The following is a 14,537-nucleotide window of genomic DNA, read 5'->3' on the forward strand; positions in this document are numbered from 1 at the left end:
TACAAGTGTGATGGAGAGCATTATGGACTCACACTTGAGGGGAGTGTTAGAATATAATAATGCAAGTGTGAGCATTGGATAGGAATGTGGTGACTTGAGAATATATAAGTGAGAGAATCCACTCACCTATCACCTTAGAGTCTGTTTGGACGAGGCAATTAAGAATTTTCAAAGAATTTAAAATTCTAAGCAATTCAAATGATTCAATTGAAATTCATTCAATTTTAAATTCTTTTGTTTGGATGAAGTATTAAAATGATTCATTGTTAAATTTTTTGGTCATTTTCATCAATTTTAAAACTTTTGGGTCAAATTTGAAATATAAAAAATAAGGACTAATTTGTAATTTTTGAAAATTTTAAGGGACCATTTTGTAAATTTGGAAAATTATTAGGGACTTATTTGCAATTTAATTTTATGAAAATTTTTGGGATAAATTTATAATTTTAATAAAATATTGGACCATTTTGTAAATCTAGAAAAATTAAAATAAACAATTTAACACTCAAGTTATGGAGCAATTTCAAAATTTTTACTTTTTGGTGTCATTTGAAATTCTTTAAATTTAACTTGATTAAAATACTTCATAAATTTACATCATTTTAACAATTCTCCATATTTTTTATCCAAACAATAGATTTTGGTCAAATCATTTTCAATTTCCTCAAAAAATTACCTTCCCTCATTAAAATGCTTCATCCAAACACACTCTTAGAGTGTGTTTGGATGAGGTAATTAAAAATTTTAAAGTAATTTAAAATTCAAAGCAATTCAAATGATTCAATTCAAATTCATTCATTTTTAAATTGTTTTGTTTGGATGAAGTATTAAGATAATTCATTGTTAGATTTTTGGTGTCATTTTGTATAAAATTTAAAATTTTTGGACCAAATTAAAAAATGAAAAAGTAGGGACTAATTTGTAATTTTTAAAAATTTGAAGGACCAATTTGTAAATTTTGAAGAAATAATAATAACAAATACATTCTATGGAACATGAGAGGAATTTCAAATTCTTTGGTTTTGGTGTCATTTCAAAATGATTAAATTTAACTTAGATGAAATACTCCATAAATTTCTATCATTTTAACAATTCTTCATTTTTATATCCAAACAATGGATTTTGGTCAAATCATTTTAAATTCCCTCAAAACATTACTTTCCCTCATTAAAATGTTTCATCCAAACGCACTCTTAAGGTTTTTGGTGGATAAGTGATGTGTCTCTCACAAAGGTGAATACTCCTCAACTTTGTATCAGTGCCCCTACTAACTCTCCCAACATTCATTTCATTTGATATCCTTTAATGTGTCAAAAACACTACATATATAATGCTTACAAATGAATACTAAAATAAAGGCTTAATAATTATTTAAAGTCCAACTCAATAATATTTTAAGATCTTAAAAATATTTTAAAAAATAAAAATTCAAATAACAACTAATATAAATTCTACTTCTAATTTAATATTTAAATTATTTATTTAATCATAATTCGTAACTTATATGTTTAAAAGTGTTCGGTTAGATGCGAAATTTTTGTTTTTTATATAAATTATAAATATTTTTTAGACGTAATTATAAAATATAATCACTTGAGTTGGAGATAATCACAATTAGTGACAAAATTTTAATAAAATGTTAATATAAAAATGGAATTGATGAATTGACGGTTTGTAAAAAACAATTAAAAGAATTGACGTGGCTCGTCTGTGTCCACTTATCATCGTGTACGTATATGAATTATATAAATACCCACCAAAACTAAAAGATGAATATATAAATATCGACATCTCTTGACAATGTTAAACAACTGTTTTTCCTTAACATAGTAATGATATAAAAGTGTGGATGATGTCAACAGTGATGATATTTCTCAAAATATATCATTAATATAACCTATGTGTTTTTGAGCTGGCCTCAGTTTTATGAGACACATGTTAGACCCACTCTCACAGACCAGCATTGATACCCACGTTTGGAATTATTCTTAATTAAATACATCAATTTGACACATGCATGTATACGAATGAAACCAAAAAGATAAAATATCAATCATGTTACTAAAACAAAATTCTATGTAACACCATATACAACAGATAAAATAACAATCATGTTACTAAAACAAAATTTTATACGTAACACCAGATACAAATGATAAAATATCAATCATGTTACTAAAACAAAATTTTATTTGCAACCCCAATACTTCTATATCTATCTCTTATTTACATTTTTATCTTACACAATTTACATGAATTACAAAAATACACAAAAAGAAAAAAGAATATAGAATATTTTTAAGTTATTTTGTGTGTCCATTTAACATTTCAGTTTAATTTATATTGACTTTGATATATGTGTGGTCAATTTAGTTTCAGTGCCTAGCAACTAAAAAAAATTGTAGTGATCAATTTTGACTTTGGATGTTATGCTATTGATTATGATACGAAAAACAGACTGGTAATTTAATATTCAGCTATTTTCGTTTATGAATTAAAGGAAAAATGAGATACAATGAGAATCACGCTGTACACTGTTGTAAGTGGGGCAATTATGTGTAAAAATGCCTTCATAGAGGATATGGCGTAGAACATTATCAATAGGGAAGCGAATGTGTGAATCCATCTCGAGAGATCACCTCAAAAAGGGGTAAGTATGAAATAGATGTCTTAGATCACTTAAAAGTTAAAATTTATACCCTATTTCAAAAATTCGATAAATTAGATGTAAACGATGTCACCCCTAACATTCAATAGTGTGAAATTTGTCAGATCATAAGTCATATTGGTGCTGATTTCCAGATGATTTTAGTTGGAAAAATCAGACAAGAGATTATTAATTAAATTAACAATGCCAAAAAGGGAAATCCTTACTCTAATACCTATTATCCTGGATCGAGAGACCATCCTAATGTTTCCTATAAGAACAACTCTCTAGTTTGTAACCAATCCTCCCAAATAAGTAGCTGGACCATTAAGCTTCCATGGACAAAAGGGTGTTAAGGCTTCCAAATTGTACAACCTCAAATCATGATGGAGAATTTTATCATGGCCCAACCTAAGCAGAATGATAAATTTAAAAACAAAAATCTACATACAAACGGAATCCTTAGACATCTAGCATCTAAAGTTAATTCAATGGCCAAACACAAAAGAATATTGGAAACTCAACTATCCCAAGTGGCACAACAACAAGCATCATCATTTTCTCCTCCCAAAATAATTTTCGGAACAACCTAAACCAAACTCAAAATGGCATTTGAAAATTGTTACTTTAAGGAGTGGTAAACAGTTATACGACGTTAGTGAAAAGGATTATGGAAGAAGAAAAAGAGGAACCATATGTTCCTCCAATGCGGTATAAACCACCAAACTTTTTCCGTAATGATTTTCTAAAGCAAAAATTGAAGAACAATTTAAGAATTTTGCAGACTTGTTAAAAAAGTTTTATATCAATATCCCATTCACATAGGCTTTATCTCAAAAGTTATCGTATGCCAAATTTCTTAAAGAGATTATGTTAAAAAAACAAAAATTGGAAGACAACAAGAAAACGTTGACACAAAACTGCAGTTCCATAATTCAAAACAAATTATCGGCCAAGCTAAAAGATCTTATTAGTTTATCAATTCCTTGTGTTATTAGAACCATGAGTTTTGAGAGAGCCTTATGTGAATTGGGGGGAAAGTGTGAGCCTAATTCCCCTATATATTTCTATAAAACTTGACCTATATGAGATGAAATGTACGATTATATCCTTAAAATTAGTAGACCGATCCATAAAATATTCGATAAGAATCCTAGAAGATGTGGCGATAAGGATAATACTGATATTCATACCCACCGGTTTTGTCATAATGGAAATGAGCGAAGATTCCCAAATCCTTATTATTTTAGGTAGACCTTTCCTCTCCACTGCTGGAGCCATAATAGACCATAAGCGTGGTAAACTTACATTTTGAAATAGGAGATGAAAAAATCGAATTTATTTTATCTAAATTCGTGAAAATACTTCCTTTGGAGATTCTTGTTACAAAGTTGATGTAATATATAATTGTGTTAAAGAGTGTTCATTTGAACCACCTCCTCTAGATGGATTGGAGACATGCATTATTAGAAGTAATTAATGGGAAATTAAGACACAATAATTGAGCAATACACAGTAGATATAAAATTCCCTACACTTGTAAGAATCCTGAGGATCAACAACATATATAAGATGGCAAAATAAATGTACAAAAGAACATCGATATTTTTAACGTGGAAACCCCCTCAATTTGAGAGTAAAAACATGAGTCGTCCATACCAAAGAAATAGCTCCATTATAATCAATTGAGGGTACTGTTAAGTGCCAAAATGTAGTTATTTTGTATATATGTTTTGTTGCACTTATCGATACTTTTTGTTAATACCGTTGAATAATTCCCCGTTTTGTGCATAAATACGTATACTTTGTGAGTAGATATATTTTCATACACTTTTATACTTTTAGATAGTTTTCTACTCTTTTTGTAGGTATTCTTGCGTATTTGGAGCATGAGCAATAAAGTGTCGAAGACACGGCTTCAAACGCGCGATTTTGAGCAACGAAATCAATTCATTCGGTGGTTAAGGCTCAAAATGAGGATGATAAAAATCATCAATTTGACTGACATTTATTCATTGTTAGATAGGATATTGAATAAGTTTTCCAACGCTTCGAACCGGGTGCAAATCGGAGTTACGGTTCTTAAGTTACGTCATTTTTACTAAAAGCTGTTTTTTCATGACAGCAGTTTGGGCGCGATGCGCGCTACTGCGCGCGACACCCGCTGTACAGAACTCAAAATTGCATAAATAGGCGAAAATCAGATTTTTTAGGTTATGTTTTGGGTATTTTTGAACCCCAACTCATCCTAGGTCATTTTTGGGTAGATTTAGCTTGGAAATACCATTGGAGCTTGTAATCGGGTGATCGGAGGTCGAATTTCTCATCGATTGATGTTGACAAACCAAGAAATGTTTGGTTCCTCTTCTTCTCTTCTATTTGTATTTCTCTTTTGGTGAATTTGTATGTAAATTACTCTAAACCCATGGATGTTTGTTGCTTTTTCTACTAGTTGTATAAAGTTTGCTTTACAAATCTTAATCAGTATTTTTCTGATCTTTTTGCTTAAATGCTTTGGATTTGTGTTGTTGTAGAAATAGACATCACAAATCTTGATTAGGGGGATATCTGTTAGCTTTTGATTCTAGACATAGGATTGGGGTTAACATCCATATAATATCTGAGTTTAATGTCTCTGTGTTGTTCGATCGATTGAGACATCGTCGAAAGAGCAATATAGTTGAACTCTCGTCGGTGTTGCAGAAATGGACATTGATGTGAGGGATATATGGTGATTCTGACGAGTATTGTAGATTAAGTACGGTGGAGTGATAAATCTAAGTTTGTGAGGAGTAGTTTAGATTCGAACCAGATAAGTTATTCTCTATCAAGAATGAATTTATTTTATGTTCATATGTTATATTTTCCGTTGTTTACTTAAAACCCATTTAAACCCAAGCTCATAACTAAGAATCCGTCGAACGGCGATTCAATAGCACTAATCTCTGTGGACACGATAATTTCCCGGATAAATACTTCCAAAACTTTTGTTGCTTGCCGCTTTACCTCTCAAACAAAATGGCGCCGTTGCCGGGGATTAGTGTTTCTATTGAATTCACATTGCGATAGTTTCTTTGTTTTTGAGTTTTGTGAATATCGTATATTTGTGAATTTCCTTATACTTGTATACTTTTGTATAGTGGATTGTATAGATACATGTTTTAATTTTGTTTGGTGGACTTATTATACAAGTTGAACTCGGATAGTTCTTTAATTTCAAATCTTCACTTTTCAACTTGTTTAGTTAATTTCACCAAACTTTTGTAAAAATTGTGTTTTTACTTATCGTTACGTGTTTGTTAATACGTGTTGTTTACGTATTGTTGTATATTCTCTTGTTTCGTAATGTTTGTTCGTGTGTGGTTAGGACACTTTCTTTAGGTTCGCGTTGGGGCGAAAGCATTGGCGTGTCGTGGAGGAAGTTACTACCGTGCACAATAAAGGCGTCGAGCTTAGGACGTAAAACAAGCGCTTGTTGGGAGGCACCCCAACGGTTTTGACTTTTGTAAATTCTGTTAGTTGTGTAAAATGAGATGTGTAGGTGTTAAGTGGAGGCTACACCAGTTGTGCAGTCTTCTGGACTGGTTTTTGTTTTTCTGGTGTAGCGCGCGTCGCGTGCAAAGAGGGCGCGTCGCGTGGCCTGGGAGCTGAAAAGCTTGGTTTGGCAGAACATAGGGCGCGTCGCGCGGTCTTGAGGGCGCGTCGCGCGCTCTGTAACTTTTGGCCTGTGAATTGTTTTTAATGGTTCACTTGGCTAGCCTTTTTCCCACTTACACCAAGACTTTATAGTATAGTATTTTATAGTTTTTTTAATTCTTTTGTTGTTGTTTAGACTCAAATTTTGGCCCGATTACTTGAAGTAGGATTTGGTAATTCTCCAATTGTGATAGAATCAACATGCCGGTTGTACGGTAATGGTTGTTCAAATTTGTACGTAGAAAGGTACTCGTTTATCGCTTTCTATAGCATCACATATTTATGAGACTTTTCATTTGTATAAATTTCATATTACTCATTCTTTTTGCATAACTTGCTCATGACTTGAATCACAATTAGTTTTCCCTTTTTACCATAAATGTGAGGTGGCTTTCCATTGTGTATATATGCGAGTGACCGACATTTCTTGTTTTAACTGGATATTATTATGTTTAATCTTTCATTTGTATTGATTTTGTGAATGCACGAAAGTGATCAAGGCACTTGTTTAATTTTGAGCACAACAACCATAGCCAAATATCAATTCACCCTGTGAGTGTGTGAGCATTAGTAACCTCCTTTGAGCCTTTTTGCCAACATCCATACTGTTTTTGTTTAATGCTTGTCTATGAGCATTTGATTCTCTATTGTGTCTGGATGTTTGATTCTTTGTTTTCTTGAACCCTCAACTATGATTTATAGTTTGAATTTTTGCCTTGCCTTAGAAAGTAGGGAGTATTCGTATTATGATGATGGTTGTATTCAAGTTGGGGAGAGAATGTTTACTTACTTTTTGGTTGATTAATTATGAGGTTGTGAAAAGAAAAGAAAAAAAATGTGAAAAAGAAAGAAAAGAAAAAGAAAGAAAAAAAGAGAAAAAGTTTGAAAAGGAAAATAACAAAGAGAGAATGAATAAGAGTGTGCTAATAAGTTTTGTGTTTGGTGTGAAACTTGTGATGAAGAAGAAAGTTGGATTGGAATTGTATTGTTTGAAACTTTGTGGAAGTAATTACTCCCTTAGGTTTAGGCAAGTTTTTGTTTCGATTAGCTTTACGACTTATAACTTGTTTGATAACCGAGCCACATTACAACCTTGAAAGCCCTTGTGATTCATGCCGTTGAATTTTCAATACTATTTTTAGATGAACGCATAATTTTGTCTTTTGTTTGCAAGATTGTTGGAAGAGTGTTCAAAGTCCTCACCTTTCGGTGTTTTTCATCTACCGATGAGTTTTTGCTAGGCGTGATTCGTGATTGAGCTTGTTTTGTTTTAGAATGTTTTATATGATTTTTGTACTTAGGATTCGTTTCGTTTTCATGTTGTCGTTGTAGGATTGTGGTAAGTATTTACTTTGTTCGTACGTTTTTGTTTGAACCGTGCAATTATTTCGTTTTTCTAAATCTTGTTGATTCTTGATTCTTTGGATTTTTACTTTTGATTCTTTGAGTGTTTGGCCTTGTTTGAGGACAAATAAATTCAAGTTGGGGAGAGTTGTTAAGTGCCAAAATGTAGTTATTTTGTATATATGTTTTGTTGCACTTATCGACACTTTTTGTTAATACCGTTGAATAATTCCCCGTTTTATGCATAAATACGTATACTTTGTGAATAGATATATTTTCATACAATTTTATACTTTTAGATAGTTTTCTACTCTATTTTAGGTATTCTTGCGTATTTGGAGCATGAGCAATAAAGTGTCGAAGACACGGCTTCAAACGCGCGATTTTGAGCGACGAAATCAATTCATTCGGTGGTTAATGCTCAAAATGAGGATGATAAAAATCATCAATTTGACTGCCATTTATTCATTGTTAGATAGGAAATTGAATAAGCTTTCCAACGCTTTAAACCGGGTGCAAATCAGAGTTACAGTTCTCAAGTTACGTCATTTTTACTAAAAGCTGTTTTTTCATGACAGCAGTTTGGGCGCGATGCGCGCTCCTGCGCGCGACGCGCGCTGTGCAGAACTCAAAATTGCATAAATAGGCGAAAATCAGATTTTTTTTAGGTTATGTTTTGGTATTTTTGAACCCCAACTCATCCTAGGTCATTTTTGGGTAGATTTAGCTTGGAAACACCATTGGAGCTTGTAATCGGGTGATCGGAGGTCGAATTTCTCATCGATTGGTGTTGACAAACCAAGAAATGTTTGGTTCCTCTTCTTCTCTTCTCTTTATATTTCTCTTTTGGTGAGTTTGTATGTAAATTACTCTAAACCCATGGATGTTTGTTGCTTTTTCTACTAGTTGTATAAAGTTTGCTTTACAAATCTTAATCGGTGTTTTTCTGATCTTTTTGCTTAAATGCTTTGGATTTGTGATGTTGTAGAAATAGACATCACAAATCTTGATTAGGGGGATATCTGTTAGCTTTTGATTCTAGACACAATATTGGGGTTAACATCCATATAATATCTGAGTTTAATGTCTCTGTGTTGTTCGATCGGTTGAGACATCGTCGAAAGAGCAATATAGTTGAACTGTCGTTGGTGTTGCAGAAATGGACATTGATGTGAGGGATATGTGGTGATTCTGACGAGTATTGTAGATTAAGTACGGCGGAGTAATAAATCTAAGTTTGTGAGGAGTAGTTTAGATTCGAACCAGATAAGTTATTCTCTATCAAGAATGAATTTATTTTATGTTCATATGTTATATTTTCCATTGTTTACTTAAAACCCATTTAAACCCAAGCTCATAACTAAGAATCCGTCGAACGACGACTCAATAGCACTAATCTCTGTGAACACGATAATTTCCCGAATAAATACTTCCAAAACTTTTGTTGCTTGCCGCTTTACCGCTCCAACAGGTACAAGAGAGTCTTAAAGTGATTCACAAATAAGTGCTAACAACAACATATCACAATACACAATTAACTTACAAATAAGAATAAAAAGCTGGAAATTAATTCAAATCTGCAGCTCCAATGCGATGCACATATCTCTCAGCCCAGACCTTGTTTTAAAATTCTAAACGGTCAAGAGTTAGATACATGAGTTACGAACACGCCCATAAATTTCAGCTCTATCCAACGGTTAACGAATCGGGGATCGTCGATTTAGTGGGATTGGTGCATAAAAAACGGGAATGAGTTTCTCTCCTTTTTTTTCTCTTTTAAATCCTTATTTTTTATCAATCTCTCTTAACCCTAAATTGACACTCTCCACTTAAATAAGTGAGACAAATGGACTATTGATATTTGGACTTTTCTTCACATAGGAAGGGAATCTAAACCCAACAAATCTCCCCCTCGCAACTATATGGAGGAAATCGTCAAACCGGCGATATCACAACAATCTTCAAACTTCCCTCTTGATAATGCTTTAGTCATATCATATCATAATCATTATCATTTGTATGAGCTTTAGCTAACTCCAACAACTTAGCATCCAAAACATCACATATTCAATGATATCTCACATCAATGTGTTTAGACCTATTATGAAGATTTGGATTGTTACCAAGATGAATAGCGCTTTGGCTATCAACAAATTACACATATTTGTCTTAAACAAAACCAAGCTCCTGCAAAAATTTCTTCTACCATAATACCTCTTTGCATGCTTCGGTACCATTTTGACAAAAATCTACTGAAAGTACTAGCAACATGTGCAATATCTGGTCTTGTACACACCATTGTATACATCAAACTACCCACAATAGACGCATAAGGAACACGTTTCATATAAAATACTTCATCTGCACTTGAAGGACTTTGATTAGAACTCAATTTGAAATGAGTAGCAAGAGGATTGCTTACCACTTTAGAGTTTTCCTTTTTGAATCTTTCCAGCACTCTTTCGATATAATGTTCATGTAACATCCAAAGTTTCTTCTCTTTTCTGTCACGCATGATTCTAATGCCAAGAATCTGTTTAGATGCTCCCATGTCTTTCATGGCAAATGACTTTCCCAATTGATTCTTTAACCTGTCAATGTTAGAAATATTTTTCTCTACAATAAGCATATCATCAACATATAACATCAAGATAATGAAGTCATCGTTAGAAAATTTTATAACAAAGACGCAATGATCTGAAGTAGTCTTATGATATCCTTGATCACATATAATAGGCTCAAACTTCTTGTACCACTTCCTTGGAGCTTGCTTCAACCCATATAAACTCTTTCTCAATCTACACACATGATCTTCTTTGCCTTTAACTTGAAAACCATCGGGTTGTTTCATGTAGATCTCTTCCTCCAAATTACCATGAAAGAAAGTTGTTTTCACATCCATTTGCTCAACCTCTAAATCAAGAGTAGAAACCAAACTCAACACGGTTCTAATTGATGACATCTTTACAACAGGTGAGAAAATCTCATTAAAATCAACACCCTTTCTTTGTCGAAAGCCTTTCACCAGTAATCTAGCTTTAAACCTTAGAGACATGGAGTTGCTCTCATGTTTAACTCTTTAAATCCACCTGTTTTCCAAAGCCCTTTTTCCTTTAGGCAACTTCACTAAATCATAAGCCTGATTATTATGCAATGATTTCATCTCATCATGCATTGCATCCAACCATTTTTTATTTTCATCACTTTCCATGGCCTCTTGAAAACACTTGGGTTCACCCTCATCAGTTAAGGTCACATACTAATCAGAATTATACCTTGTAGAAGATTGTCCCTTCCTGTTATACCTCCTAAATTTAACTTGAGATGATTCTGGAGCTTCACCTAGATTCTCATCATGTAATATGTCTCTCTCCCCTTCATCATTATTAGTTGGAATATTTTCCTCATCTGCAAGTTGTTGATCATCAACATAATTATATGGCTCACCATTTTGATCATCACCATCAATAACATCTAGATTATGACTAAGTGACCGAACTGGATCAACATTAGACAAACTAATATCTTTCTTGGGTGCAGTCGTCTCTACCTTATCAATGATTCTTTTTATAAAAACAAAGACTAATATGCATTTGTCCTAAACAATCCTTGATTGATTGCGCCTGTAAAGAGTATCTGAATATTTCAGATTCTCATATTTTTCAATCAAATCTTTCAAGCTTAAAAAAACCATTCTGATATGTCAGGATGTTCTGGTGTAGGATGTCATAACATCTGGAAGGACATCTGTCAAAACACATAACAGCTGAACCTGTTATGACAGCAGGACAAAATGTTTTAACATCTTGCTCAACATCAGTTAAGAACCATATTTTAGCAAAATTATGCCAATTACAAAAACCATGGAACTAACAATTATTTTTCAAAGGAGAAATGAAGCAAAAGCCTTGATCAAAGATGTACTCTATGTACCTTACAAGAAGTGAAATCTACTAAGTGTTAGACAACTTGTATACCAAGTCTTGCGATGCTCGACAAACTCTATGAAGGATGTTTAATAGAGAAGCAATCCAAGAATTCCTTTGTTTCGACTACGCCAATGAGATCCTCATGCATACTCAAACTTGTACATTCATATGTATGTGGCCCTTTTAAGGAGCATACCATTGGTGGATATAGGTATTTCGTCTCATATGTCGATGAGTACAGTAGAAAGCTCTGGATCTATGTGATCAAGCAAAAGGACCAAGTATTTGTGATCTTTAAGAGAATAAAAAGCTTGTCGAAAACCATAGTGAGAAAAAGATCAAAGTTTTGTGAACAAATGGAGGTGGCGAATACACTTCTAATATATTTGAAGATTTTTATAAAGAACATTGTGTTGATCACGAGGTAACGACTCCTTATACGCCTCAACATAATAGAATTGCAGAAAGAAGAAACAAGACCATATTGGATATGGCGAGATGCATGGTGAAGCAAAAGAAATTTCCAAAATCCTAATGGGGTGAAGCTGTTTCCACGGTTGTTTATCTGAACAAGTGTCATACCAAGAAATTGAAGAACAAGGTTCCTTAAGAAGTGTGGAGTGGAAAATAACCATCAGTGATTCATCTGAAGGCATTTTGCTCTATTTTTTACAAGCATATGCAAGAAGAAGGAAGCTTGATGACAAGAGTGAGCCTATGATTCTGGCAGGATATCATTAAACTATTGCATATAGGTTTTTCAATCCAATTAATGAGAATATTGTGATGAGTCGAGATATTGTGATTGATGAAAATTATTTCTGGGATTGGAATTCCGGTGATGTAATTAGTAAACCGTTGATGAACTGTGGCTTTAACAAATAAACTGATGAAGTCAAAGAAATCGTAGATATTCCAGTCGAAGTTGAAGCAGTTGGTGACATTCCCAACACAGTCGAAGTTGAAGAGGGTGTGGTTGGTACAAGCCAAAGACCTCAAAGAACTAGAGTTCATCCAACAAGACTTCAAGACTATGAAGTGAGTGGTGATGATGATGTCACACCAGATTGAGATATAGTTCATTTTGCTTTACTTGCAGGTGCTAAACCAATCAACTATAGAGAGGCTTTAAAGAATAAACAATGGAAGTCTGTTATGGTCGAAGAGTTACAGGAAATTAAAATAAATAACACATAGGAATTAGTCGAATTTCCAGTACACACAAAAGCTATCAATGTGAAGTGGGTGTTCAAGTTGAAGCACAATGTTGATGGGTCGATAGCAAGACATGAGGTAATACTGGTAGCTTGAGGATTTCTTTAGAGAACAGGACTCGACTACTCTGAAGTATTTGTACCTGCCACAAGATCGGACACTGTTCGACTAGTAGTAGCCTTGGCATGCAATTAAGGTTGGTCAACATTTCACTTAGATGTGAAGTCAACATTTCTGAATGATCGTTTAGACGAAGATGTCTATGTCACACAACCTACAGGGTTTGAGATTTAGGAGGAAGCAAGTAAGGTGTATAAGTTACATAAAGCGCTCTATGGCCTCAAGAAGGCACCTATGGCATGGAACAAGAAGATCGACTCATACTTGGTCAAATTGGGATTTGTTAAATACAAATCGGAGTATGGTGTCTATGTTCAGGTTATAGCACAAGATATAACAATCATCTGCTTATATGTCGATGACTTACTGGTAACTGGAAATAACTTGGAGAACTTGTCAAAGTTCAAAGAGTTGATGAAGAATGAAATTTGAAATGTTGGATCTGGGAAACTTGTCGTAATTCCCTGGCATGAAATATCAAGTTTTGAAGGAAGATATGATGCTACATCAAAGGAAGTATGTCAAAGAGATACTCAAGAGATTTAGGATGGAAGACTCGAATCCTGTATCCTCACATGTCGAACTAAATTTGAAGTTGGAGAAGCATGGAGAGGAAGACAAAGTCGGTGTTAGTTTGTTCAAATAAATTGTTGGATCTATGAGGTATGTGTGCAACATTCGACCTAATATAGGTTTTACAGTCGCATTAGTGAGCAGATACATGAATGAACCTAAGGTGTCACACATGAAGGTTGCAAGAAGAATCCTGAGATACTTAAAAGGATCGATAGACTATGGAGTTCTATTTCGACAAGACTCTGAAAGTAAAAAAGCTTCGATTACTTGTTATTCAAATGTTGATTGGTGTGGAGATAAAGTAGATCGAAGAAGCACAACTGGTTATTTCTTTCAAGTCATTGGTGCCTCAATCTCATGGTGCTCGAGAAAGCAACTTGTGGTGGCATTGTCATCGTGTGAGGCTAAATATATAGCAGGATCCTATGATGCATGTCAAGCAATTCGGATCAGATTTGTGCCAGAAGAGATCAAGGTCGAAGTGAAGAAACCTCTAGTGTTGCAGATCGACAACAAGTTAGCTATTAATCTTTCAAATAATCCAGTTCTGCATGGAAGGAGTAATCATATCGAAGTTAGATTTCACTTCTTAAGGGATAAGGTAAATTGAGGTGAACTTGAAATAAGGAATTGCTCAAGTGAAGCACAGTTGACCGACATTTTCACCAAAGGATTGAAGATCGACATATTCTTGAATTTGAGAAAGAAATTAGGAATAGTTCAGATCGACTAAGATTAGCGTATGTTTGCTAACTTGGATTATAAGGGGTATGTTTGCTAATTAGGATTTGTTAGCCTCCTTAGGTAACAAGTTAATTGTATATAAATAGACATAGTTGATAATTCAGTTTGTACAATTCAATTTAGTAATATGAATATTTATTTTCTTTATTCTCTTTTCACTTCTCACTAAAAGTGTCTCACGCATTAATAACTACTATTTTTAATTGGGTTAATTGTCATTTACCTCCTGCCATATAGGCGAGTTTTGATTTACCCCATTTAAAAAA

At 33.5% G+C, this 14,537-nt stretch overlaps 1 protein-coding gene across 1 annotated transcript; it reads left to right on the forward strand.

Annotated features, from left to right (window-relative positions):
* The first annotated feature begins 13,672 nt into the window (after positions 1 to 13,672).
* On the forward strand, positions 13,673 to 14,137 carry LOC131643918 (secreted RxLR effector protein 161-like). Its single transcript, XM_058914287.1, has one exon. It carries the CDS (start codon positions 13,673 to 13,675, stop codon positions 14,135 to 14,137), a length of 465 nt encoding a protein of 154 aa, XP_058770270.1.
* Positions 14,138 to 14,537: the final 400 nt, after the last annotated feature.

The sequence above is a fragment of the Vicia villosa genome, linkage group LG1 (genome assembly GCF_029867415.1).
Source record: "Vicia villosa cultivar HV-30 ecotype Madison, WI linkage group LG1, Vvil1.0, whole genome shotgun sequence".
Taxonomy (NCBI): domain Eukaryota; kingdom Viridiplantae; phylum Streptophyta; class Magnoliopsida; order Fabales; family Fabaceae; genus Vicia; species Vicia villosa.